We start from the raw sequence: 21,747 nt of genomic DNA, 5'->3' as shown, positions 1-21,747 counted from the left end.
CATCAATATTGTTATGAAGTTAAGATACACAAAGTGAAAAATTCATTGAAGTCAGAAGTTAGTAATTTTGTTCAAGTCTTTGTTTTGTTAAGTAAAATGAGCATTGTGAGATATTTATGTATGTGCGATTTTACTTAATTTTTTTCAGTAATACACTTAATGTATAAAAGTCTCATCGCTCGTTCACACAAGATCAACAGTGTTGAAATTAAAATTGTAAAATTGTAAACGGAAATCAAACAATACTAACACTGTTCATTATTACAAAAATATAAATAATCGAACAACAAATTTTTAACAAATCACGTATAAGACGACCCAAAAATACATCGTTATTTTTTATTTATTTATTTTTCTTCGAAATCATCGTTCATATTCACTGTGTATATAAAGTATATTAGTGTAATCTAAAAATATTATATTGCTTATTAAATATACTATTTTTTCAGTCAATTTATATAATATAATATATAAATTAGTACTATTGTGTGCCTTTTTCATTTATTTATCATTTTTTTTCCCCATCAAAAAAGTAACTTCTAGAAAACTAATTTTAAGACACTATTGTAAACTATCATTTTTTTTTCTTCAATTAAATTTACTTTGCAAACTAAGTCTATTCCGGCTATTCAAGCACAGCCATACGCGGCATTTTCGTGGCAAAAATATATTTATTAAAGGCACAAATTAATACACACAATACACATGTTTTCATAATTAATTACAACCGTACATTGGTAAATATTCATTGTCTGTGTTTTATATAATTTAATTTGAAATGAGGCATATATTATAACAGCATTTTCCCCGGATCCTTTTCTTCCGGTTAATTATACATGTAATACTTACCGCTCAACAAAAATTTGACTGCTTTGCATTTTTATAGCAAGTCTTGAAATAATTACAGGCAATGCGTTTTAATTTGAAAAAAACATTATTTCTCTGCAAACCTGCTGGAAAATTCTCTGAGGAGAATCCTGATTATAATATATATATCCTGGTTAACAACGACAACGACAATTGTATGTAAAGCACAGATAGAGCTGATGATGCGTAACCACCTTTCACCGATATGTCAACTGTATTTACATATATATATATATATAGGCAAAATATAGCAACGCTTTCGAATGGAGCACTCAAGATGAAAAAAAAAGTATTATAATACTGAAACACTTACTCCACCTGAAACCGTTGATATGTAATGGTTATATATAATGTACATACATGTAATATTTAAATACAGCACCTCAGGGTTACACGGAACACCTTTATTTTTAATTATTATAAAAAAATAATCATATTGTTGCACTGGTTGTCGCCGATAAATATCATATTTATTATATATATAAACTACGGATGCTTACAATTATTGAATTTTTTTCACATTTAAAACATCAGAAGCGTTTATTATCATCATCGTCGTCGATTCGTCGTCGTCATTCGGAGCAATAAAACAACCTGAGGTTGAGTATGGATGAGAATCAAACCTTTCTCGGCTCGGCTGATCCGTTGGCCCGGGAGTACTTGCCGTTGGAACGGATGATGACAGCCGCGGGCGTGTCCCCGCTCCCGTCGTCGTTTCTCAAGTGTCCATCCACGAAGCCCGGGTTCAGTATGATATTAGGCACTAACTCCATCACATCTTGCTCTTCGTCCGAATCTGTGTTCGTGTGTGAGTGTGCACGTTAACCATCACCGGAGAGTGAAGCGACCCGCCGACCACCACAACAGTAATTCCAACAATGAAAAGGTACGGACAGCAGCGAGTGATGATGTTTCAGAGACGCACCGGCGTAGTATAAGATGATGTGCAGTAGGCAGATGCATGTGTGCAGTTAAAGAGAAGAAAGATAGAAATACACCAGTGAGCGAATGCCGTGCATAGTCAAATTTTATATAGAAAATTTGTCGAATTGTCAAAGCTTCATATATAATATAATAATAATCAAATAATCTTAAAGAAAGTTAATATAGTATTTGGGGTTGGATTTAAAATAAATTATTAATAAAGAAGCGTTTGGTAATAAATAAACTAAGTCAATATTTCATAACATGTACAAATGTACAAACACTATCTCATTTCATTATAGTAAAATACTTTTTAATTTTTAATAACTATTAAATACTGTGAGAAAAACTTTTAAGCATTGTATTTTTTATAATATATGTATAGTAATTATTTATATAAATAATCTAAAATTTTAAAAATTGTACTGTGATTTATGTATAAGCGATTATTAATTTAAATATTGAATATATTATACCTATAATATAAATAAGTGCAATATAACAATCGAATTATATAATTCATTTAGAAGGAAAGCAAGGTGTGATATTGAATCTTGTTTATTTACTAAAGTTCATGAGATGTAACCAACATGGCCGGCACATCCCAAGTCGGACCCTTCGGTTAATATGCTTGAGGACTCCAAGTATCAAAATTGAAATTAAAAACCATTTCATCAATATTTTTCACAATAATCATTAAGGAGTAATAAGATTGATGATCACCTGATAAGTGATGTGCAGTGAAAAGTTTGGAATGCTAATGGATGGTATCCAAGAGTATATAAAAGAACCTATAGAAGGCCATAAGAGAAATGGCTGGACGAAATAAGGAAAATATTTGGGGTAAGACGGATGAGTATTGTCGAGAACAGATAAGAATGGAAGAGTCTTGGAGAAGTACTCATTCAGCAATGTTAAATACAAAAACTCATGATGTAATTTTGTTCATCAAAAAAGCTATGTTTTAGGTAAACGAACTTTTGTCTCAGAAACTTTGGCAAAATGGGGCTGATTTCAGGGTTTGGTGCAAACGATCGAAAAGCGCCAGACAGATTGAACCACAGATTAACTGGATGGCTGCTTTAAACGCAATTCTCGACTTCACGAATGAAAAATTGCACATTAGATGACGAGTAACCTTTCGATGTGCACAGATGCAATTATTAAAATTGAGTTGGATCTTTCTGGCGAGTTTTTAATAATTTAATAAGGAAAAATTCGGAACTAAAGTATAAGAAGCACAGAACGTATACAGGGTAGGTGTATGTCGGGACTTCGGGTAGATTTCGCTTAGTGTAAGTGCGAGCAGTGCGCACGCTAAGGTACACGTGTCGTTAATCTGTGGTTCAGTCTGTTTGGCGTTTTTCGATCGTTTGCACCGCATCGCAGATTTCAATATCAAGTTCATACCTAGTACATATAGGTAAGGATTTTTGTGTATCTGTGTCTTTTTACTGTCGTAAATTTGATTAAAAGTATTTTTTTTTCCTTGCTTATCTTCAAATGAAAAGTATAATTCTTATGAATGGACGATAAATTTTTATCAATTCATTAAAATAGATTATTTACTAAATACTCGAATTAATTCTAAATTAGGAAATATTATATTACTTACATACCGTTTTGATTAAAATAACAGAAATAATTAAAAATTTATATAAATACTTTTAATATTGATTGTGCTAGTTTTGGTCAACTTTGTTCTTCAATTACCGGTTAGATAAAATTGTCTATATTATTTAAACTGTTTTAAGTTTTGATTTCATATATTACATGTATATGTTCTTACATATATGTATATATTTTTTAAATCTACGAAGAATATTTTATTATGTATAATATAATGTATGTAAGATGCATGTATATATGAATAACTTTTAATAATAAGTATGTGTTAAAAGTGTCTACATTGTGGTCTATTAAGCTAAAATACGTATATTCGTAATAAATTGGTCCTATATATGTATGTAGTTTGAAGAATATTTTCAAGAGGTTCAATTACTTTTAATGTAATATTTAAAAAAAAATGTATATAATGTGGTTTTAAAATGAAAACAGCAAAAGTTTTATCTACATGTAAATATGTTTGTACTATAATCTACGACTAAACATATTGCTATTTTATAAATATATATATATATATGTTTTATGAATATATATAATATTTTAATTAGTTTAATTATTTCATAGTATCCTTCCCCGGATCGGGGATTAAATATTCAATTGTTAATAAAGCAAAATAAAATTGAAAAGCGTCAAGTAAGAAAATATTAACTAAGAAGACAAGCAAAAGACTATGTAAGTTTAATTTTAATAATAAAAATACTATAAATTACTAATATATTTGGAAGATCAATAATGAAATGAAATCGAATAAGTACTTAATAAAATTAATACACATGAATGACGTATATATGTATGTATATATGTATATATAGGACGTGATAAAGTTCATCTTTTATTGTGATCATTTGGAAGTACGTATGATTTATATATGTATTGTATATCATAAACATCAACATCAATTTAAGAAAAATTCTTACATACCAATCTTCAATCATAATCAAATCGAATATTATATATTTATATGAATATATAAAAATTTATTCATAAATCAGTGTCAACATTTTTGGCGGTTCAAATAAATAGGAGAAATCATTATATATTGAACATGGGGAAGAATTGATTATTTTAAAATAAGTGATTCGTATCGGCATTGTTTAAATTTGTCTCACCGGTAGGCACTCGGCATTCACGGTATAGTAGAAGGCATGTTCCAACAGTGAGGATACAAAGGGTACCCATGACGATGGCCACCGCAGCTATCCACACGCGAGTGTCGAAATTTTCAACGCCATTTAGGAAGACACGAGCCAACTCTGATCAAAAAATCACATGAAACATACGTAGAAATCGCCCCATTCACGAAGGCCCACCCCCACTCCACGGAAAACATGCGCACGTTGGGATTTTGTACTGAAAAGTGCTATTGCGCATTTTTTCAATGAACTGGGAGTGGGCCGTCGTAAACGAAACGAATTAATAGGACAGTAGTAAGATTCGATTTAGATGATAAATACCCTTTTCTACGTCACTGTACAAAGTGTGACCCAAAGCTTCGACGGGATCGCTGGATCCCCTGACGTTAGTTGCCCACACTCTGAACCAATAGCTAGTGTTTGGTAGCAAATGGTAAACGTCGATTTGTCTCTGGAATGCATACGTACAGTTTGAAAAGTATGGGAATGTGATTTGGCTTGCAGATTTGTATGTACATATTTATTTATTTATTTTTAATACATAAGTATACCACAGTGTCTTCACAGGTCACCCCAATATGACACTGTGGCATATGTATGGAAGTGAATGGGTGTGTGTTGGTTTGGTAGTGGTTCTACGTGTTTGCTAATACTTGGGTATGTATGCTATAAGGTTTACAAAATGCAATGAGTTAAATCGAAGCCGTCGCGATTGATTGACACTGTGAGCTAAGCAGGCCCGCTCTGAGAGTTGTCAGCCATGAAATATATTATGGTTGTTTAGTAATCGGAATTTGGCCCTTCAACAATGATTTATATATGAGCGATGTATGTAGTTATGTAGATTGCCTTCTATTCTTCTTCTTATTAATGCCTTGTCCGCATCCAGACGTTGGCGACCACCTCGTCGATTATTTGAAGATTTCCGCATCGGTCTTCAGCGGCTCGGAACAGATCTTCGGCGCTCATATCGCTCCACATGCGCATGTGTCCTGCCAATCCATTTTTTGGTTATCAAACGGAGAAATTCGTATTTTGGACCCCGTATCATGTGTCCGAGGTACTCCATCTTTCTCCGCTTGATGACAGAAACAAGTTCCAAAGCTTCGTTTGATATCTTTTTGGTCCACGGAATCTTCAGCATACGCCTGTAGACCCACATCTCAAAAGCTTCGATGCGACTGATCATCTTGGTCTTCAGAGTCCAGGTCTCACATCCGTGTAGTAATACTGTCCAGACGTAGCTCTTCGCGAATCTCAACCGCGTATGAAGATTGAGATGCTTGTTTGTAAGCGCCGCCTTCATTTTTACAAATGCTGTTCTAGCCATCTCGATGTGGATTCTTTTAGACATAATGGTGCAAATGTGGTGTCATACTCGTTACAGGTAAACGAGAAGATATTAGCATAGCCAATGAAATGATTGTAACGTGGGAACTGAGAAAGAGAGAGTATCCACTGTCTAAGTGAATTCGTGGGTGTAAATAGAGACCCCTGATTAAGCTAACGGGACTCAGTAAGTGCCCGAACAAAGCATGCGCTGGAGTTCTCACAGATCTGGGCGAGTGCGTGCGTAAGCAATAGACTCGCCAGGGTAGACCTTTAAGTGCCTACACATTAGACACATTAATGGATCGGGGAAGCTGTGTTGTGCAACTTGTCCTTTATAAGGAGGTACACACAGATTATTCTGGAATGAGCGGTGGTTTCGTATGGACCTCCCAAATTGTTGAATAAATGCTGTGAAGCGACTTTGGGTCCTGAACCCACCCCTACGCAACATTATTATTTAATTTTAATTTTATAAATTTATAACATTATTATAAATTCAAATAATGGTGACAAATGAGGACAGGTAGCCAATTTGGTAGGAACCGCTTCAACAATGAAATCATATAAATTAGCAAACTATGATAGGAAGCGATCGAACTGGAATCACATATATTCAAGGCCTGGCCAGCAATACTGGATCGGAGCTCAAGCCCGTGATCCTTCAATTGTTAGAATTATACGCTAACATGTTAATGGTTTTTCACATAAGATAGAGCTTTTCTGTTCTACTTCATGATGAAGTCTATGTATGTAGTTGCGTTTCTACTCCATGGTGAAAAATAGTTGTGAAGTTAACAACATTCTTATTATGATAAGGTTGTGGTGGTTGAATTTGTACTGTTGGGGTATCTATTTTTCAACGAAGAAGTCTTTGTGCGAGCTTTCGAGTGAACGTTTATCTGGAATGTTTGAATGCAAATTCAATGAGGTTAGTTGCTTGTGTACACTTAAATTGGCTGCTCATTAATTTTATCAGCATTTGTATAAATAATATTAATTCGGGATAAAACATTTTAATCACAATAAAAATTAACCAGAAAAACTGACTGAAAATCAAAAGATTTAGTTCTGAACAGGACCAGACAAGAGAGACTGAACGTTTTTAAGTTCATTCATGAAAACATAGTGCTTTTACCCCTAATCCCACATCTTGGACATTGTTCTTTCGATGACCAACCAATACTCGACATCCTTGAAGAAATACATTTGACAGTCACAAAGATAATATAACATACAATACTGATGTAGCTCTATGCGGACCGAAGCTATACCTGCTATCCTGATGTTTCCACGAATTATGGTTCGGGTGTGTTACAAGTATACAACAGTGCGATGTCTTGTTTCGTATATTTTAAGGAATACAATATTTTCGACTCTGTAACGCGACGTTCTCCCCATCGTCCCATAGGGCAACACTCGCCTTTTATTTCGAGTGGCCACCCAGAAAAAAGCCTTATAGGCGCGCGCGCATGTAGAGCGAGCCTCTCTCACCCGCGATCGCCCGTCGAAGAAAGATCTCTCCTGTGCACGTCTCCAGGGGGAGACGGGGCCCAGAGATCCACCATCAGTGCTGAAGAACCGCTTTGAGGTCGAGTGTAGCATCACTCCCTCCCCTGAGTTCCAGCACAACGTCCCCTGCATTCCTCACGCCGTTTCCGGAGAAACCTCAGCCGTGAGAGGACCGACCAGAGGACCGCAGAGCCTCTTCTCTCTGTTGCCAGCCGTCGTCCGGGAAGGACCTCCCTATCCAGCATCTCCGCCGAGCGTCTTCAGAGACGTCCAGAGATCGCCATCTTGTGTCCACACGAGGCAGTACGGAGTTTGTCTCCTGCCTCCCCCTCCCGCTGCTGTGACCCGACCAGCGGTGCTTCAACGGAGACGATTTGCAGTCAGGAACCTCCCCGACTATATATATATATATATATATATATATATATATATATATATATATATATATATATATATATATATATATATATCACTATCCCAAGGTTAGTCCACGTTTCCATAGATCCCGACCCTTGGAAGAACGACGTAAACGCCCTCTGCATCAACTCGCGAGACGTTCGTTACAACTCTCATTTCTTTCGGCCGCCTTTATATTTCGGCCGCCTGTGTGCGTTGCACACATTTGTACATATGGTAGGCGCGGCCCTGCTTGTTTAGAGCACCAGATATCTGTTATGAAACCGCCAAATACAATAATCTGTACAGGAAAACTTCAGAACTGTAATTTTATAGCGACGGCTTCGACTTTACCAAAATTTTCATTAGGTGGATTTAGTGAATTGAAATCTAAACCATTTATAAACAAATATATGAATTAATAATATATATTTATGTATTGTCGATGTTATTTGTTTAGTAGTACCTGTGTATAATGAATTCTATATGGAAACTATAACATTTGCAAAACATAAATATACCTGCATACCTATGCATATGTATGTACATATACACTGAGCTGATAGTGAACGGTTTGAGTAAATGTTTCTTTAATCCTTATTGTTATAAATGGTAAAATAACTTTAATTACCGCGTTAGGACTGATATGAGTGGGTGAGATTGGACGCCAGGGTTCTAAAGTTGTTTGGCCGATAGGCGGTAATGCAGCACGATACTCTGCGGTAAAATCAATTATGGGATAGCCGCCGTCTCCAGCTAAATCCCAAAATATTAGTCCCAAAATTGTGGATAGGTGGGTCGTAACGTTTACTAAGGGTGGTGGGGGACCTGATAACACAGTTACACATTAATCATGGAAAAAAAGAAAGGTAAAACAACATTAAACATTACATATATTGTACAGAAATTTAGATAAAATTGTGGTTTTACATACTATACATGCAAATTAACTATTATGTACCTACTAATCGTTCAGATTTTCATTAGGGATTGCAATATCGAAAGTACCGATACCAGTAGTTTCAGTATTTGACGAAAATAAGCCTTTGGTAATACCGGTATTAAAAAAAGAAATACCGATAGTATCGATTTTTTTCATATTTGTACATTTTATTTGTCGAAAACAACATCTCCATGGCTAAAAACTACGAAAACGACCGATGCGTATATATTTTGCGGTTCGGTAAACACATCCCAAATGTGAATCGCTACCAGTATTACCACCGCTACGAAAATCGCTCGCGTGCGTCTCCTGTTGCATGAAAATTCGTCACACAGGAAAATTGTCTTACAGAAAACTGCCCAAATCTCGTATAAAAAAGTATTTGCTGAGCAATATTTGGGCAGTTTTCTGTACGGAAATTTTCCTGTGCGACACGAAATCCGCGCGAGCGATTTTCGTAGCGGCTGTTATCCTGGTAGCAATTCACATTTGGGATTTAGCCCGTTTACCATATTTTGCATGCGCAATATTGAGCGAGTTATTATTTTATAAATTGCTTTCGATCTCTCTTTATTTTATCACGCCACACGTCTTTTAAATTGTTTTTATTTTTACTGTTTTCCGATACATATCGTTAAATATAATGTTCGGCAACATTTTCGGTATCGCGGCCCCCTTACAATGTGTCTCGAGTTCGCAAGCCTTTTAAATTTTTTTACTAAAAATTAATTAATTAAAAAAAATACCGAAAGTACCGGTAATATAATACTAGTATCGTTCTTTTTTTATTTCGATAATACCGGTATCGGAAATTCTGGTATTTTTGCAATCCCTAATTATAAGGTATAGTGTTTGTTTAAAATTGAATATATACATATATACATATGATAAGTGCACCTTTAGTTGATTTTGTACTGGTTGTAAATATTGCAAATGTGTGTACATTCATACTGTACCAGTTATGGATGCTGAGTTGGCAGTTGATATTTTACATATTTGGTAATAGAGAATGAAACAGTACTCATGATTGAAACAGAAACAGTAGTTGATACTGACTTTGATAGATCTTAAGGTGCCAATAATTGATAGTACATAGTAGTTGATACTGGACTAGTAATTGATACTGTAAGGTGAGAACATGAGAGAGTATCCACTGTCTAAGTGCATTCGTGGGTGAACAATAGAGACCCTGGATTAGGTTAACGGGACTCAGTAAGCGCTCAAACAAAGGATACGCTGGAGTTCTCACAGATGTGGGCGAGTGAGTGCGTGAACAATAGACTCGCCAGGGTGGCCATTTAAGTGCCTAGACAATAGACACATTAATGGATCGGGGAAGCTGTGTTGGTAGATCAGATTATTCTGGAGTGAGCGGTAGTTCCGTGTAGACCTTTGGGATTTTGAGCTGTAAAGTGACTTTGGCCTTTCATTTGGATCCTGAACCCACTCCTACGCCATAATACTGTATCAGTGTCACTTTCAAACAAAACTCTAAAATAAAATATACCAAATCTATGTACGAAAAATGATTGTACAAGTAAAATGATCTTAGTACCAAAAATAAGATAAGAAAACATAAGCTATATAGTTACATATATCATCAACCGGTACATTTGCATGTCTACTACTAATTGTTATCTAATCTGATTAGTCTTAGAGGCTGAAAATATAATAATTTATTTTTTTCCTTATAATTTATTTATTTATTTTAAAGTTCAGACCATTGTGGCATTACAGGAATTCCTAATGCGCCACAATGTTCAAAAATAATATAGCACAAAAAAACAAAATATCAATAATATAGTAATATATAATAATCAAGTACTGGTGCACTTACATAAGTATGTCAGTACATCTGTAAACAAGTTGAGATCAATATCGATTTAATGTCAAAATAAGCCAATTTTCCTCAATGGTTTATGAAACATAAACAATTTAATATTTATTGCCATATTAAACTGTTATAATTTGATTAATTGAGTGGATGTTTACATATCCATGCTTATTTATGTTCGGCATGCATCAGCAACAATAGATAAAATACAATTAAATGCATTAAAACCTAATTCTCAAGCATGGTATTCCATTTTATCGATACAATAACACAACTGACCTTTGACAATTACGCGGACATTTTCTATAATTATGCTGTTGTTGCTATTTTCCAAATCGGCAGTACACGAGTAATTTCCAGTGTCGTTTGGATCGACAAAGTTCAACGTCAGACTTCCATCATCCTGTAAATTAAAATTCAATTTAATTTGAATGTAGAACAAGAATATTTTTTATTCGATTCGATTTGACTATGATTTTTGTTGCGTCATAAGTATATATGTATGTACATATTATTTTTGTACATGTATAAAAGAGTTGACTTAAAATTGTGCAACAATGATCTATTATTGTACACTTAGAGTAATTACTCTCAATTATTGCACAGTAATTACATAGTATTGTAGGAATCTAGTACAACTTGTATGATCCTGAATCGAGGTTGATGATCTCACCTATTTCTCCATAAAACATAAGTTGCACGATTGCATAATCACGTTCCTGTACGAGCATACAGATCCAACCTCACCTGAAATTATCATCGCTCACACAAGGGTAAATACGTGATTCGACTCGCTGCATACTCAACCTTAAGGGGCAACCTTAAGGGACAACTATACAAAGAATAACCTCGAGCCCGTAGGAACTCCTGGAAGTAAAATGACATCGCCAGGATACACACTATTACACCAGCTCCAGATGCCAGTGAGCCTCTGGAGTTCAGCCAAACCACTCCTTCGAAGTCGAGCAACTACCTCCTTCGCCGTACATACAGTAATATTTGTATACTGAACATAAATAAAGGTAATCTTAAAAACTCAACCGAGTTTACGTATCAATAACGATCATTACATATTTCAAAATCTGTACGATCATTATGGTACTATTAATAACCTATTATTTAAAAAAAAATTCTTGAATGATGAACAGAACGTTAACATTATGTACATAATTCTGTAGATTGTGAAAATAATTTACAATTGACACTATAATAAATAATTATAACGACCAATACTTATAATTTAGTATACTCAAAAGAAGCAAGAAAATGACGCCCACTAAATAAAGTGAACAAAACCATTGTTTTCTTATTAATACAAATAATTCGAAAGTTCTAATGATAGAGTGTGTTATTTACGATCAAATGTCAATTAGGATGGCTTATCTAATATTCATTTATTCATCATGCCAGAGGACGTGTGTAATATCTTCGTCATCACACGTTTTATTGAATTATTGTACGTTTTTTTTCGATAAAAAATTATTATGTCGCGGTATCATTTTGTCCGTGGACATTATATCGCGAATTGGCTTTGTCCGTAGATATTATGTCGTGTTATCATTTTGCCGGAAATGTTGTATCGTTCGACGTTTCGTCCGGGGACGTTTCGTCGTGACACCAAATAATAGTTATAATCTTTAGACTCTCTTTTGATATAAATTCGCTGATTTAGTTCTGTAAAAACGCTGTAATAATACACTGCATGTGGTTTATATAATTACATGTGTATTAGGTATACTATTTGTTTCATACAGCGTTAATGATAGTAGGGTATTATCACGAATGACAATCAACAGAATACAATAGTAAAGTTATACATAAGTGCTGATGTGACGTCAGCGATGCATTCCAGCAATGCTATGACTCATGTAAAGTCCCGTTGAATATTTAAGGGAAGAATAATAAAGCTAAATTTACATATGCTCAGCGTTGATGCATACTTTGTGCAATTATGTAAGTATTTGCATCGATATATTCACGAGGAAAATACTTACTTTAACGACATGTCTGATGACTTCCTTATCTCCCTTCTTTTGAAAGACCCACATGACGCTGACGTTCGTCAGCTCCGAAAGTCCATTACAAGGGATGGTGATGTTGGAGCCGATATCGGCGGAGTAGTCACGGGTTGTGGTGCAAGATGCATCGCGTGCAACTGAAAAATTTAAACAGTTAGATCAGTATTCGTCATTAAGATTCAGGATGAGCTGAAGTTGGAGATGCGGATTTTGGGTTATTTGATGGCTGACAATCCGTAGCAGGCTCAACAAATATGACATGGTAAAAGGAGACACCAAATTCTATCAAAAATGTGATATGCAAATGAGACGTTTTGGTCATTTGATTAGATATGATATAAATATTTATTTTCTGATTAATGACATTGCACCCCGAAAATGTATTGTATGTATTTGTTTATTAAAATAAAATGTGTCAAAAACGTTCATATTTAAATTGTTTTTTGCTTTTATATTCTATATCATACTAGTGGGTTTACCTGGCTTTGCTCGGTATTTATAGTATAAACCGCTGAAACATGGCTAATCTATTTAATATATAGTATACATTCATTTGTTTTTGAATCTGGAACTGAAACAAGAATCCGGAACCGGAACTGAAATAAGAATCGGAATCCGTAATTGAAGGAAAAATCGGGAACCGGAACTGAAAAATGAATCGGGAACCGAAACTGAAACAGAAATTCGGATCTGGAACTGAAAAAAGAGTCTGGAACCGGAACTGAAAAAATAATCCTGAACCGGAACTGAAAAAAGAATCTGGATCCGGAAATGATAAAGGAATAGAAATCGAAATCGAAAATGGAATCGAAAGCGGAATTGATTTTTTTCGATAACGCCACGGATTCTACGAACCAAAACTTACATAGGTACATACAAAGTTTCTTTCGAAATTATATATTAGATTTCAAGCTTTGAGTGTTGACCCTAGTCATAGTCTAATTGGCTAACGCACAAAAACGGTAGTCAATTAGGCTCATTGTTATTCTGAAATCCTACCAAAAACACTCAAAATATTATAAAAAAGCAATAGCCATTTGGGTGCATTGTAATATGATAATTTCTACCTTTGGACTTGAAATTGCGTAATGTTGTGTAATATGTACATATATGCAATCTAGCTCGGTGTTTCCCAACCTTTTATGTGCCAAGCCCCAATTCAATGCCTCAAAAACCACCATGCCCCCTACCATAGTTATATATTATATTTATTTACATTTGGGAAGGGCAGCATAGCCGATGGACCCAATAAAATTTTCCCATGATACCATTTTTCGGGCTACCCCTGAATGATATGTACATATATATGGTCGGTGCGCTCTGTTCAACTGACTTGCAACTTTATGTTTGTGTTTAGTGCCAACCCTTGACACTACCTCTTGAATACATTACAAACTAAGGAAAATACAGACATTTTAGTATCAATTTCATTAGTATCACAAGATATTTTATCAATTTTAAAAATCAAGTGGTAAACATGTATATATTTATTTATTTATTTATTTTAAACAGACCATTGTGGCATAACAGGAATTCCTAAAGCGCCACAATGGTCAAAAATATAACACAAAAAAGAAAAAAAAAACAAAATAACAATTAAACGTAAACATAAATACATCCATACATAAACATAAAAAATAGCATTTAATAATAACAGATAAAGTAAAAATATCAAATAAAATATAGCATAAGGAATGCCTTGCACCTACAGCCAGTTTCAATAAATATGTAAGAAACAACTACAAATACAAAACATCCCTGTAAGGCCCAAATGGAAGAGAGTTAATCAAAATTTCACTCATAAATCACAATCAATCATGAAAACAATGATGAGCGCAGACTACCAGACAAATGGGTTAGAGTAATTTCCGACAATTTACGCTCACTAAGGTGGAAAATATCACATTCAGTTTCGGCAGCAACGATTTCATTAAGAAGTCGGATAGCTCTTGGAATAGGAGCCATTCGAAAAAGGACTGTGCGGGCAGGAGGTACAGCCAGCAAATGATGATGTCTACCACGCACATAGTGATTAGGGACATAAAGTCCCAACTGCTCCAGCAACAACGGGCATGACGTATTACCACGTAAGAGCAGGAGAACGAAACGAATTAATGAGAAGTTTCTCCGAAGTTCAAGGGAATTATACCCAAGCATGCCCAAAAGGAAAGGAGTGGGGTAGAGATATGGGTAATACCCATATTCTTTCCTATATAGGAAACGAAGAAATGCTTTTTGCACTTTCTCAATCATCAGAGAGTAATTTGCTTCATGCGGATTCCACACAATCGCATTATACTCTAGCTTACTTCTCACAAGCGAATTGAAAAGCAAGCGAGAAGACAAAGGATTGGAGAATAATCTTGCATATCTCAAAACAAATCCAAGTCGACGAAAGGAAACGTCAGCGACTTTCTTGATATGGTTGTGAAAGGTGAGCTGAGGATCAAAAGTGATACCCAAATCGACAATAGATTCCACACGCTTCAACAAGACGGATCTAATGGAATATCCGTGACAATAGAGCGAATGTGCACGTCCATAGCTCATAATTGCACATTTGTTTAAATTAAGTTCAAGGCCTAAACTAGAACTAAACTCCAAGACAGCGATATATGTAATGACAAGCAGCGAAAGCGATAGTTAAACACGAAAGAACGCGCACCGGTGCGCTTATGGCGATTAAGAGGTTAAGAGCTCGACTTTAACTATGATTGTGTAGAAAAAAATTAATTTATTGTTGACCTATTTTCTAACTTATTTATTTCAGATTTAAAAATCGATTTCGGCACGTGGAATTCTTAATAAAATAAAAATATTAATGATTTTCTAATTGCACCCCGTTGGGAAACACTTCTCGAATTACTTGCACAAAGCATGTGAGCTTGTCATACTTAAAAGCATACATACATATGTTCTATAAAAGCAATCCTTGAACTCTGATTAGATATGTCATGCATGTCTACGATAATAACACATCGTGATTATTCTCATGATTTGTATGGATTATATACATACCTACATACATATATGCATATATGTACATATATGTATATATGTAATTTTTAATTGAAGATTTTATTGCGAATGTACAACCAGTTGCATTTTGCAACGTTCGACTACAACGTGATCCATTGTTAGCAATTCACGAACAAACGAATCTAAAAATATCGTATAACTATAAATGTATGAAAATACATATAAAGTAAACTCATGGTTATGAGCGAACTTCCAATATAAACAAGATATATATAAATTTCAAGTGTTCGTTTCGCCGTCGTAAAATAAGATTTCCAATTGGAAATGGAACACAAATGCAAAAGAGCGAGATTGATTTATTTTATACAAGGGGTGAATGGGAAGGAATTCAAATTATTTGGTCACTGATTTTGAAATTAAAACACGACTTTAGTAAGAATATTATGTGCCCGCAATGGTGGTCTTGTTCATTGCCAATCGATAGCAGCATATGAACATAAACCAACAAATTTAATCTGCTGTAAGTGCTCAACAACTGGATCAAGATTTTTGTGAGACTTTACTAAAATGTCTCATATTTTCACATGGTTTACAATGAGGGTGTTTTGAGTCACCGGGAAGACGGGAATATCCCAGTGAGTCAATATTGTAATTTGTAGGGATTGAAATTTATTTATATTGCACTTAACCCTTTGAGTGCTGACGTATTTTCTGTTGAAAGCCCGCCACGCTGAAAATTTTGCCAACATTTCCAACTAGAATTATTTAGAAATCTAATAGAAAGCGGGTATAAAAATTCTACCTCACGGGACTGAAAGTGAAAAGGTCGAAAAAGCAAATATCGGAAGGCAAAGATCGAAAATCGAAAGATCTTAAGTCGAAAGATCAGAAAAAAAAGGGTGCATGGTAAACGGTACTATGTATATATAATATATATCAGTAGCATGCGGTGAAATTATCTCTCTTTTTGTCATACAGCCTTGTTTAATGTGCGCGCGCAGGATGCGGGAGGAAAAGCCTATTCCTCTTGTTCCTGTTGTATCCTGCTCGCGCAAATTAAGTGAGGATGTACGACGGGGGGAGAGAGAGTTTTACCGCACGCCACTGATATATACATATACTAACCGTTTTTCATATGTATACATGATAAACGAATATTTTCGACTTTTTCACTTCGACGTTTTCACGGTCCCCTACCGCCGAGGATTCCAAGTTGTGTAAAGGTTTGTCCAGTCTCTCTAATATATCTTGCAACAATATAAAATAAACAAAATAAGCCTATTAATGAATGTATTTTTCCAAAACTAGTTCCATCTTCATCATTGTTGTTAAAATGTAATGCTCACAATCTAAATGCCAAGCCACAATCTAAAATACTGAGCAGTTAGGGATTTCCATCGAGAAATTCCGCTATGGTTATAAATTCAAAAATTCCGGTGTAAACCAGTCTTTATAAACATTGACACGGATTATACGACCCATGTTCAATGCTACCTGGAAAGGCTTAGTGGGTAATATTCTTGTTTACTTTGTACATACTCAAAATAAGCCTATCGGTCCATGGATTTGTTGGCAGAACACAGATCGGCGTTGGTCAGCATTCTAAGGGTGAACGTATGTAGGTGGATGGAAAAAATGGGAGATTTTATGAAAGCATTTGTGTAGCACGAAAGTTTTTGCTTTCAATTAGCTCAATCCGTCTACGTTTCTGGCCTGAAAGATTTCGAGGTCGTTCTGAGACGAATGCAAATCAATAACGAGCAAATGTAACATTTTCATTTTAAATCTGTGGAAAATAAAAATGAAATGCTTTTAAGTTTATAGCAACGCTGCTGTAGCATGGAAGATAGTTAAATTGGTTTAACGACCCAATGTACTTTAAACAATCTCTATTTTACTTCTGTATATTTTCTGCTGAGCTGCTGTGAGTTTGCATCCAAAGAACCCACTTCAAAACTTTTGAATACTCGTTTGGGAAAGCTTATGCTTCGTGTACATATATATATTTTACTTTATCTATGCACTTAGTAACATGTTTCATGATTTAGAAAAAATTGTGTTTTTTGAACACCATTAGTCCTATCAAAGTGAAACTTACTACCAGTTACTGAAATGTTAATTGATACTACGTAAAATTGACCGGAATTTTGAGTTGTACCCCCCCTTGTAAGTTTATGGATTCGATTATCTCTAAAGCCGCTCATTTTTACATGTAATAGAAATGATAAATTTCATACACTTGTATTTTTATCTCAACCGGAAGTAGTACTTTTACATCAGAGAAAAACATATCATCATTTTGCTGTTTTTCTCAGAAGCCTCATTTCTCAATATATTGAAAATAAATTTCATATCTTTTTAAGCTTAATACCTAAGTTTAAGCTTAATACCGAGTTGTATATAAAATTTGGTGAACACACGTCAACCGAAAGTGGCAGTTTACTCTTGTTCGATTTTTCTTCCACTATTATTTTCGATGCTTAAAATATGTGTGTTCTTCACGAGAAAATTGGAGTATAATTCATGTATCAATTTGATGACAGTAAAAAAAAATCATCAAATTTAATAAACCGGAAGTGGGATTTTTTCCTCTTGGAAAATTCAAAAATGTTGTGATTACACGACTTTTTCCGCACCACTCAACATATCAAGCTGAAAATTTATATTTTTTATGTACCAATTTGACAAGGTTTTGGTTAGAATTCGTAAACCGGAAATAGTAATTTTTTTAAAACAAAATTTTGTTTTGACCTTTTTAAATTATTTCTATCTTCTTGTTTTTTATGTTTATAATATGTATAGTTATGTTAAGTAATAAACAATTTTGAACAAAATCCGACAACCGGAAGTAGAACTTTTGTCTTGTTTGAGTTTCCCTACATTAGCGCTCAAACTTGTATCAAAAATGCTCTCATGGCCATTATGAGTGAACGTGTATGCATGTTTAATTATCGAATTTTGTTTTAAACCGTCTTATATTCCTCAAATACATTGATGCAGTCGTGGTTTGGTCACATCCGTTTTTTTTTTATTACGTACTACATTCTAACTATGAAAAAAACTCTGAAATAAGAAGGATTTTCTTTTCCACAGATCGTACAGATCCTTTGTCGCTGTCTGGCACTCTAAAACTCAATAATACGGTCGCCATTGTGTTTATAGGTACTGCTATACCCACAAGTACTCCATTCAAGAGTATTCCAATATGGAAGTCTGCGTTCCAATTTATTTTTTTATTGAATAGTCGGCTGCATTTCAGCAAAACCTCATTAGATGTTGGAATACTCATCGAATACCGCACAATAGACTTTGATAATAAAATCTTCAACGTTTATGTACATATTAAAAAGCATTTCTACAAGATAACATGGAATAAAATATGCAATACATCCTTCGTTTCAATTTGAAACGTGGGGTTGAGTTGATGGGATGCGATATCCATAAGTGTCGTCTTTAACAAATAGGCTAAATGACGTGAACCTACTATTTTCTGATGATGAAGTTGCTTATGCAGTGCTTACTCAATTACTAAAACGCAATTTTTGTTTCGGGCGAGTCGTACGGTCTAATAGGCAATTAAAAAGTGATTCCATCATATGCGTAGTAAAAATTTTCAAACCAATCACAGTCTAATGGGTGATACGTAATTTATTTGGATGCTTATTGGAATCGTAATGGCATTCTGTTGTTGGGGTAAATATTGATACGTTTGGTTTAGAGAGTATGCTATCTATAGGCTATAAAAGCCACGAGCATTCAAAATAACTCGAAGTCTAATAAAAATCGTAATCGTTTCGATGCTGCCAATTCAGAATTTAGGTGTTGCAAAATATGTTTTGATCCAAAGGTACGAACGAATGCTGGATGTAAACATTTTCAGTAATATTCTTAAGATATAATGTATAGAAACAACTTCACTTCAAGAAATAAATCACGAGTGGGAAATTCTAAATCGACCATTTTTCAATCAATATAATAAATGTAAAATTTTTCATTTAAATTATTTCTAATACCGGGTTGACACGATATGAGTAAACTCAGACTGAGTCACTCGGACGTTTCTCGTAACGTGGCAACGTCCAAAATTAGCGGACTCGGTCTGAGTGCACTCGTATCGTGTCAACCGGATATTAACCTTTTGAATGCCAAAGGCGAGAATTGCTAACAACGATTGTGGTCGACACTATAATGGTCGTATTTGAATACTTACTTGTGAGCCAGTATATCATTGGTTATATCAATTTATTATTATATTATATACATATATGTATATTTATACCAACGCAAACTTTTTCTTTCTCAGGTATTTTTCTAATTCCACTATTTTATATCTATAATAATATTGAATAATAACAAAAACAATGGGAAATCGTTTTTTATTATAGAGGTCACGAGCTGTCGTGCAATTAAATTCACAACAAATGTTTACGATACCAAAATCATAAAATATCACCCTTTATTGCATCTCACTCGTACGCTCGCATTTACAACCACGAAAGAGAGAGAGAGAGAGCTACCGAACACCCACTACAAATGTATTGTCTCAAATACAATGCACAATAAAGTATAGCAGGCCCGGCTAATGAAGCATGTTAATAAATAGTATAAATAATATAAATGTTAGCATTTCTCGATAGAATTTTGGAAAACATTGTAGTAGCCAAAGAATTGAGTAATAATAGGTATAACCTGGAAAGTTAACTCAATTATGTTCCACTATTTTGATTCAACGTTATGACTTATAAACTATAATTGCTTTAAAAAGCAAAGTTTATTCATTGCTATTTTATTAATAACAAAGAATGGTTATTACTGAATAAAAGCCAATTAAGTTTATTCCCATATTCATGAGACATTCTCAGATCGGCTCAATTCCAATAACGAGACTGTCGTATATTGGCAGTAAACAAACTCTAAATTTTGATTTTTATTAGTTTTTATAATTTATAATTTTTCCTTAATTTTTTTTTTTATGTTTTTTTTTACATTGGAAAACGCTACAGTGCCGAAAAGCTGTTACCAACTATGTACGTATTATAAAGTTTTAAAATCATTCCTCATTTCCTCAGTAAACTGGGCAGTAGAAAGAAAACCGCGATTCATATTTTTCAACAAAGATTTTGTCAAATAGGAATTGAAATGGATTGAATTCATCTTATATGTAGAAACAAGTACGATCATTCAATAAAGAAATACACAACAAAACAATAGATACTACTATTAGTAGTAGCTTGATATCCCCAAACTCTTTCTACGGATTCTTTACAGGTGAATATTTAAGTATTATTACTTCAGACGTGCATTTCCGCCCAGGGGAACCATTTCGTTCTATTAAAACCGATAGACATCAGAGCAGACCTTAAGTGATTGCGTGACGACATACAAATTGGTTGGGAAGAGTGCTCCATCTTGCGAAATTGGGTCTCGGGGGTTTCGTTATAGGGTCGAGCGAGAGTGTGTGTGGGGTCACACACATGCACGCACAACCGATCGATGCATTTTCACGCGAATCCGGAAAATCGATAGTGTTTTTCCTTGTATACGAGTGCGATCGATATCTAGTTATTACACCACGGAGAGATGGGCTTCGATAAATTTTAGTCGGGGTTGGGGGGGGGGAGGGGGGTGGTGGGCGCGCTTTCCATTTTCCGCGCGGGGTGGGAAAGCGGAAGCGGAAAAGCTCGATATGGGATGCGCGTGGCTTTCGCCTGTTAGTTTATTTGAGTGGTGTTGTACCTCTGAGGAGCAGCGCGATGGCCGAGAGTCGGACGGCGCCGCCGAGCGACATGATAACATGCCCGAAGCTCGACGCTCGACGCCCGACGCTCGACGACACTCGCGTGCCTCCGAACACCTCCAACTAGCGTCGCGGATCAACCGCTACTGAGCGACTTCGATCATTTTGGTTGGCATGTTGGGGTATGCCCGATCCGCCCGCTCCTTTGAATCCTGTCGTTCGGTAAATGGATTCCTAGGCACATTGCGATCGCGCACACGACAATCGTTGCCACAAAAATACGGGATATCTATAACCGGGTTGAGAGTGTCACGGGTTTGATTCTTATTAGAGTCCAGCTGGCCAGACCTTGGTTTGTGACACATAGAGATGAACGGCACGGCACGCAGTCTTGGCTTCGAGCAGTGGAGTAACTAAAAAAATTGGGCCCGCATGCAAATTATAGGAAA

General features: G+C 35.1%; 1 protein-coding gene across 1 annotated transcript; it reads right to left on the bottom strand.

Moving 5' to 3' along the window:
* Positions 1–519: 519 nt before the first annotated feature.
* LOC143919909 (contactin-2) lies at positions 520–21,447 on the bottom strand. The gene is made up of 7 exons (XM_077442494.1): positions 21,298–21,447; positions 12,559–12,719; positions 10,844–10,967; positions 8,419–8,615; positions 4,872–5,001; positions 4,527–4,670; positions 520–1,663 (listed from the first exon to the last, which is right to left on the bottom strand). Exons 1-7 carry the CDS (start codon positions 21,347–21,349, stop codon positions 1,485–1,487), a joined length of 987 nt encoding a protein of 328 aa, XP_077298620.1. The 5' UTR covers positions 21,350–21,447; the 3' UTR covers positions 520–1,484.
* Between the last annotated feature and the right edge of the window lie 300 nt (positions 21,448–21,747).

Source organism: Arctopsyche grandis, chromosome 12 (assembly GCF_051622035.1).
Source record: "Arctopsyche grandis isolate Sample6627 chromosome 12, ASM5162203v2, whole genome shotgun sequence".
Lineage (NCBI taxonomy): Eukaryota > Metazoa > Arthropoda > Insecta > Trichoptera > Hydropsychidae > Arctopsyche > Arctopsyche grandis.
This window is presented reverse-complemented; position numbering and strand designations above follow the sequence as displayed.

What these genes read in the sequence shown, in the direction of transcription:
- LOC143919909 (XM_077442494.1), bottom strand. Translation starts at nt 21,349, where the DNA reads ATGTCGCTCGGCGGCGCCGTCCGACTCTCGGCCATCGCGCTGCTCCTC. An exon ending in TCATCAGACATGTCGTTAAA is followed by an intron (nt 10,968 to 12,558) that starts GTAAGTATTTTC and finishes TTTAATTTACAG; the next exon opens with GATGATGGAAGTCTGACGTT. An exon ending in TGTCCGCGTAATTGTCAAAG is followed by an intron (nt 8,616 to 10,843) that starts GTCAGTTGTGTT and finishes CTGTGTTATCAG; the next exon opens with GTCCCCCACCACCCTTAGTA.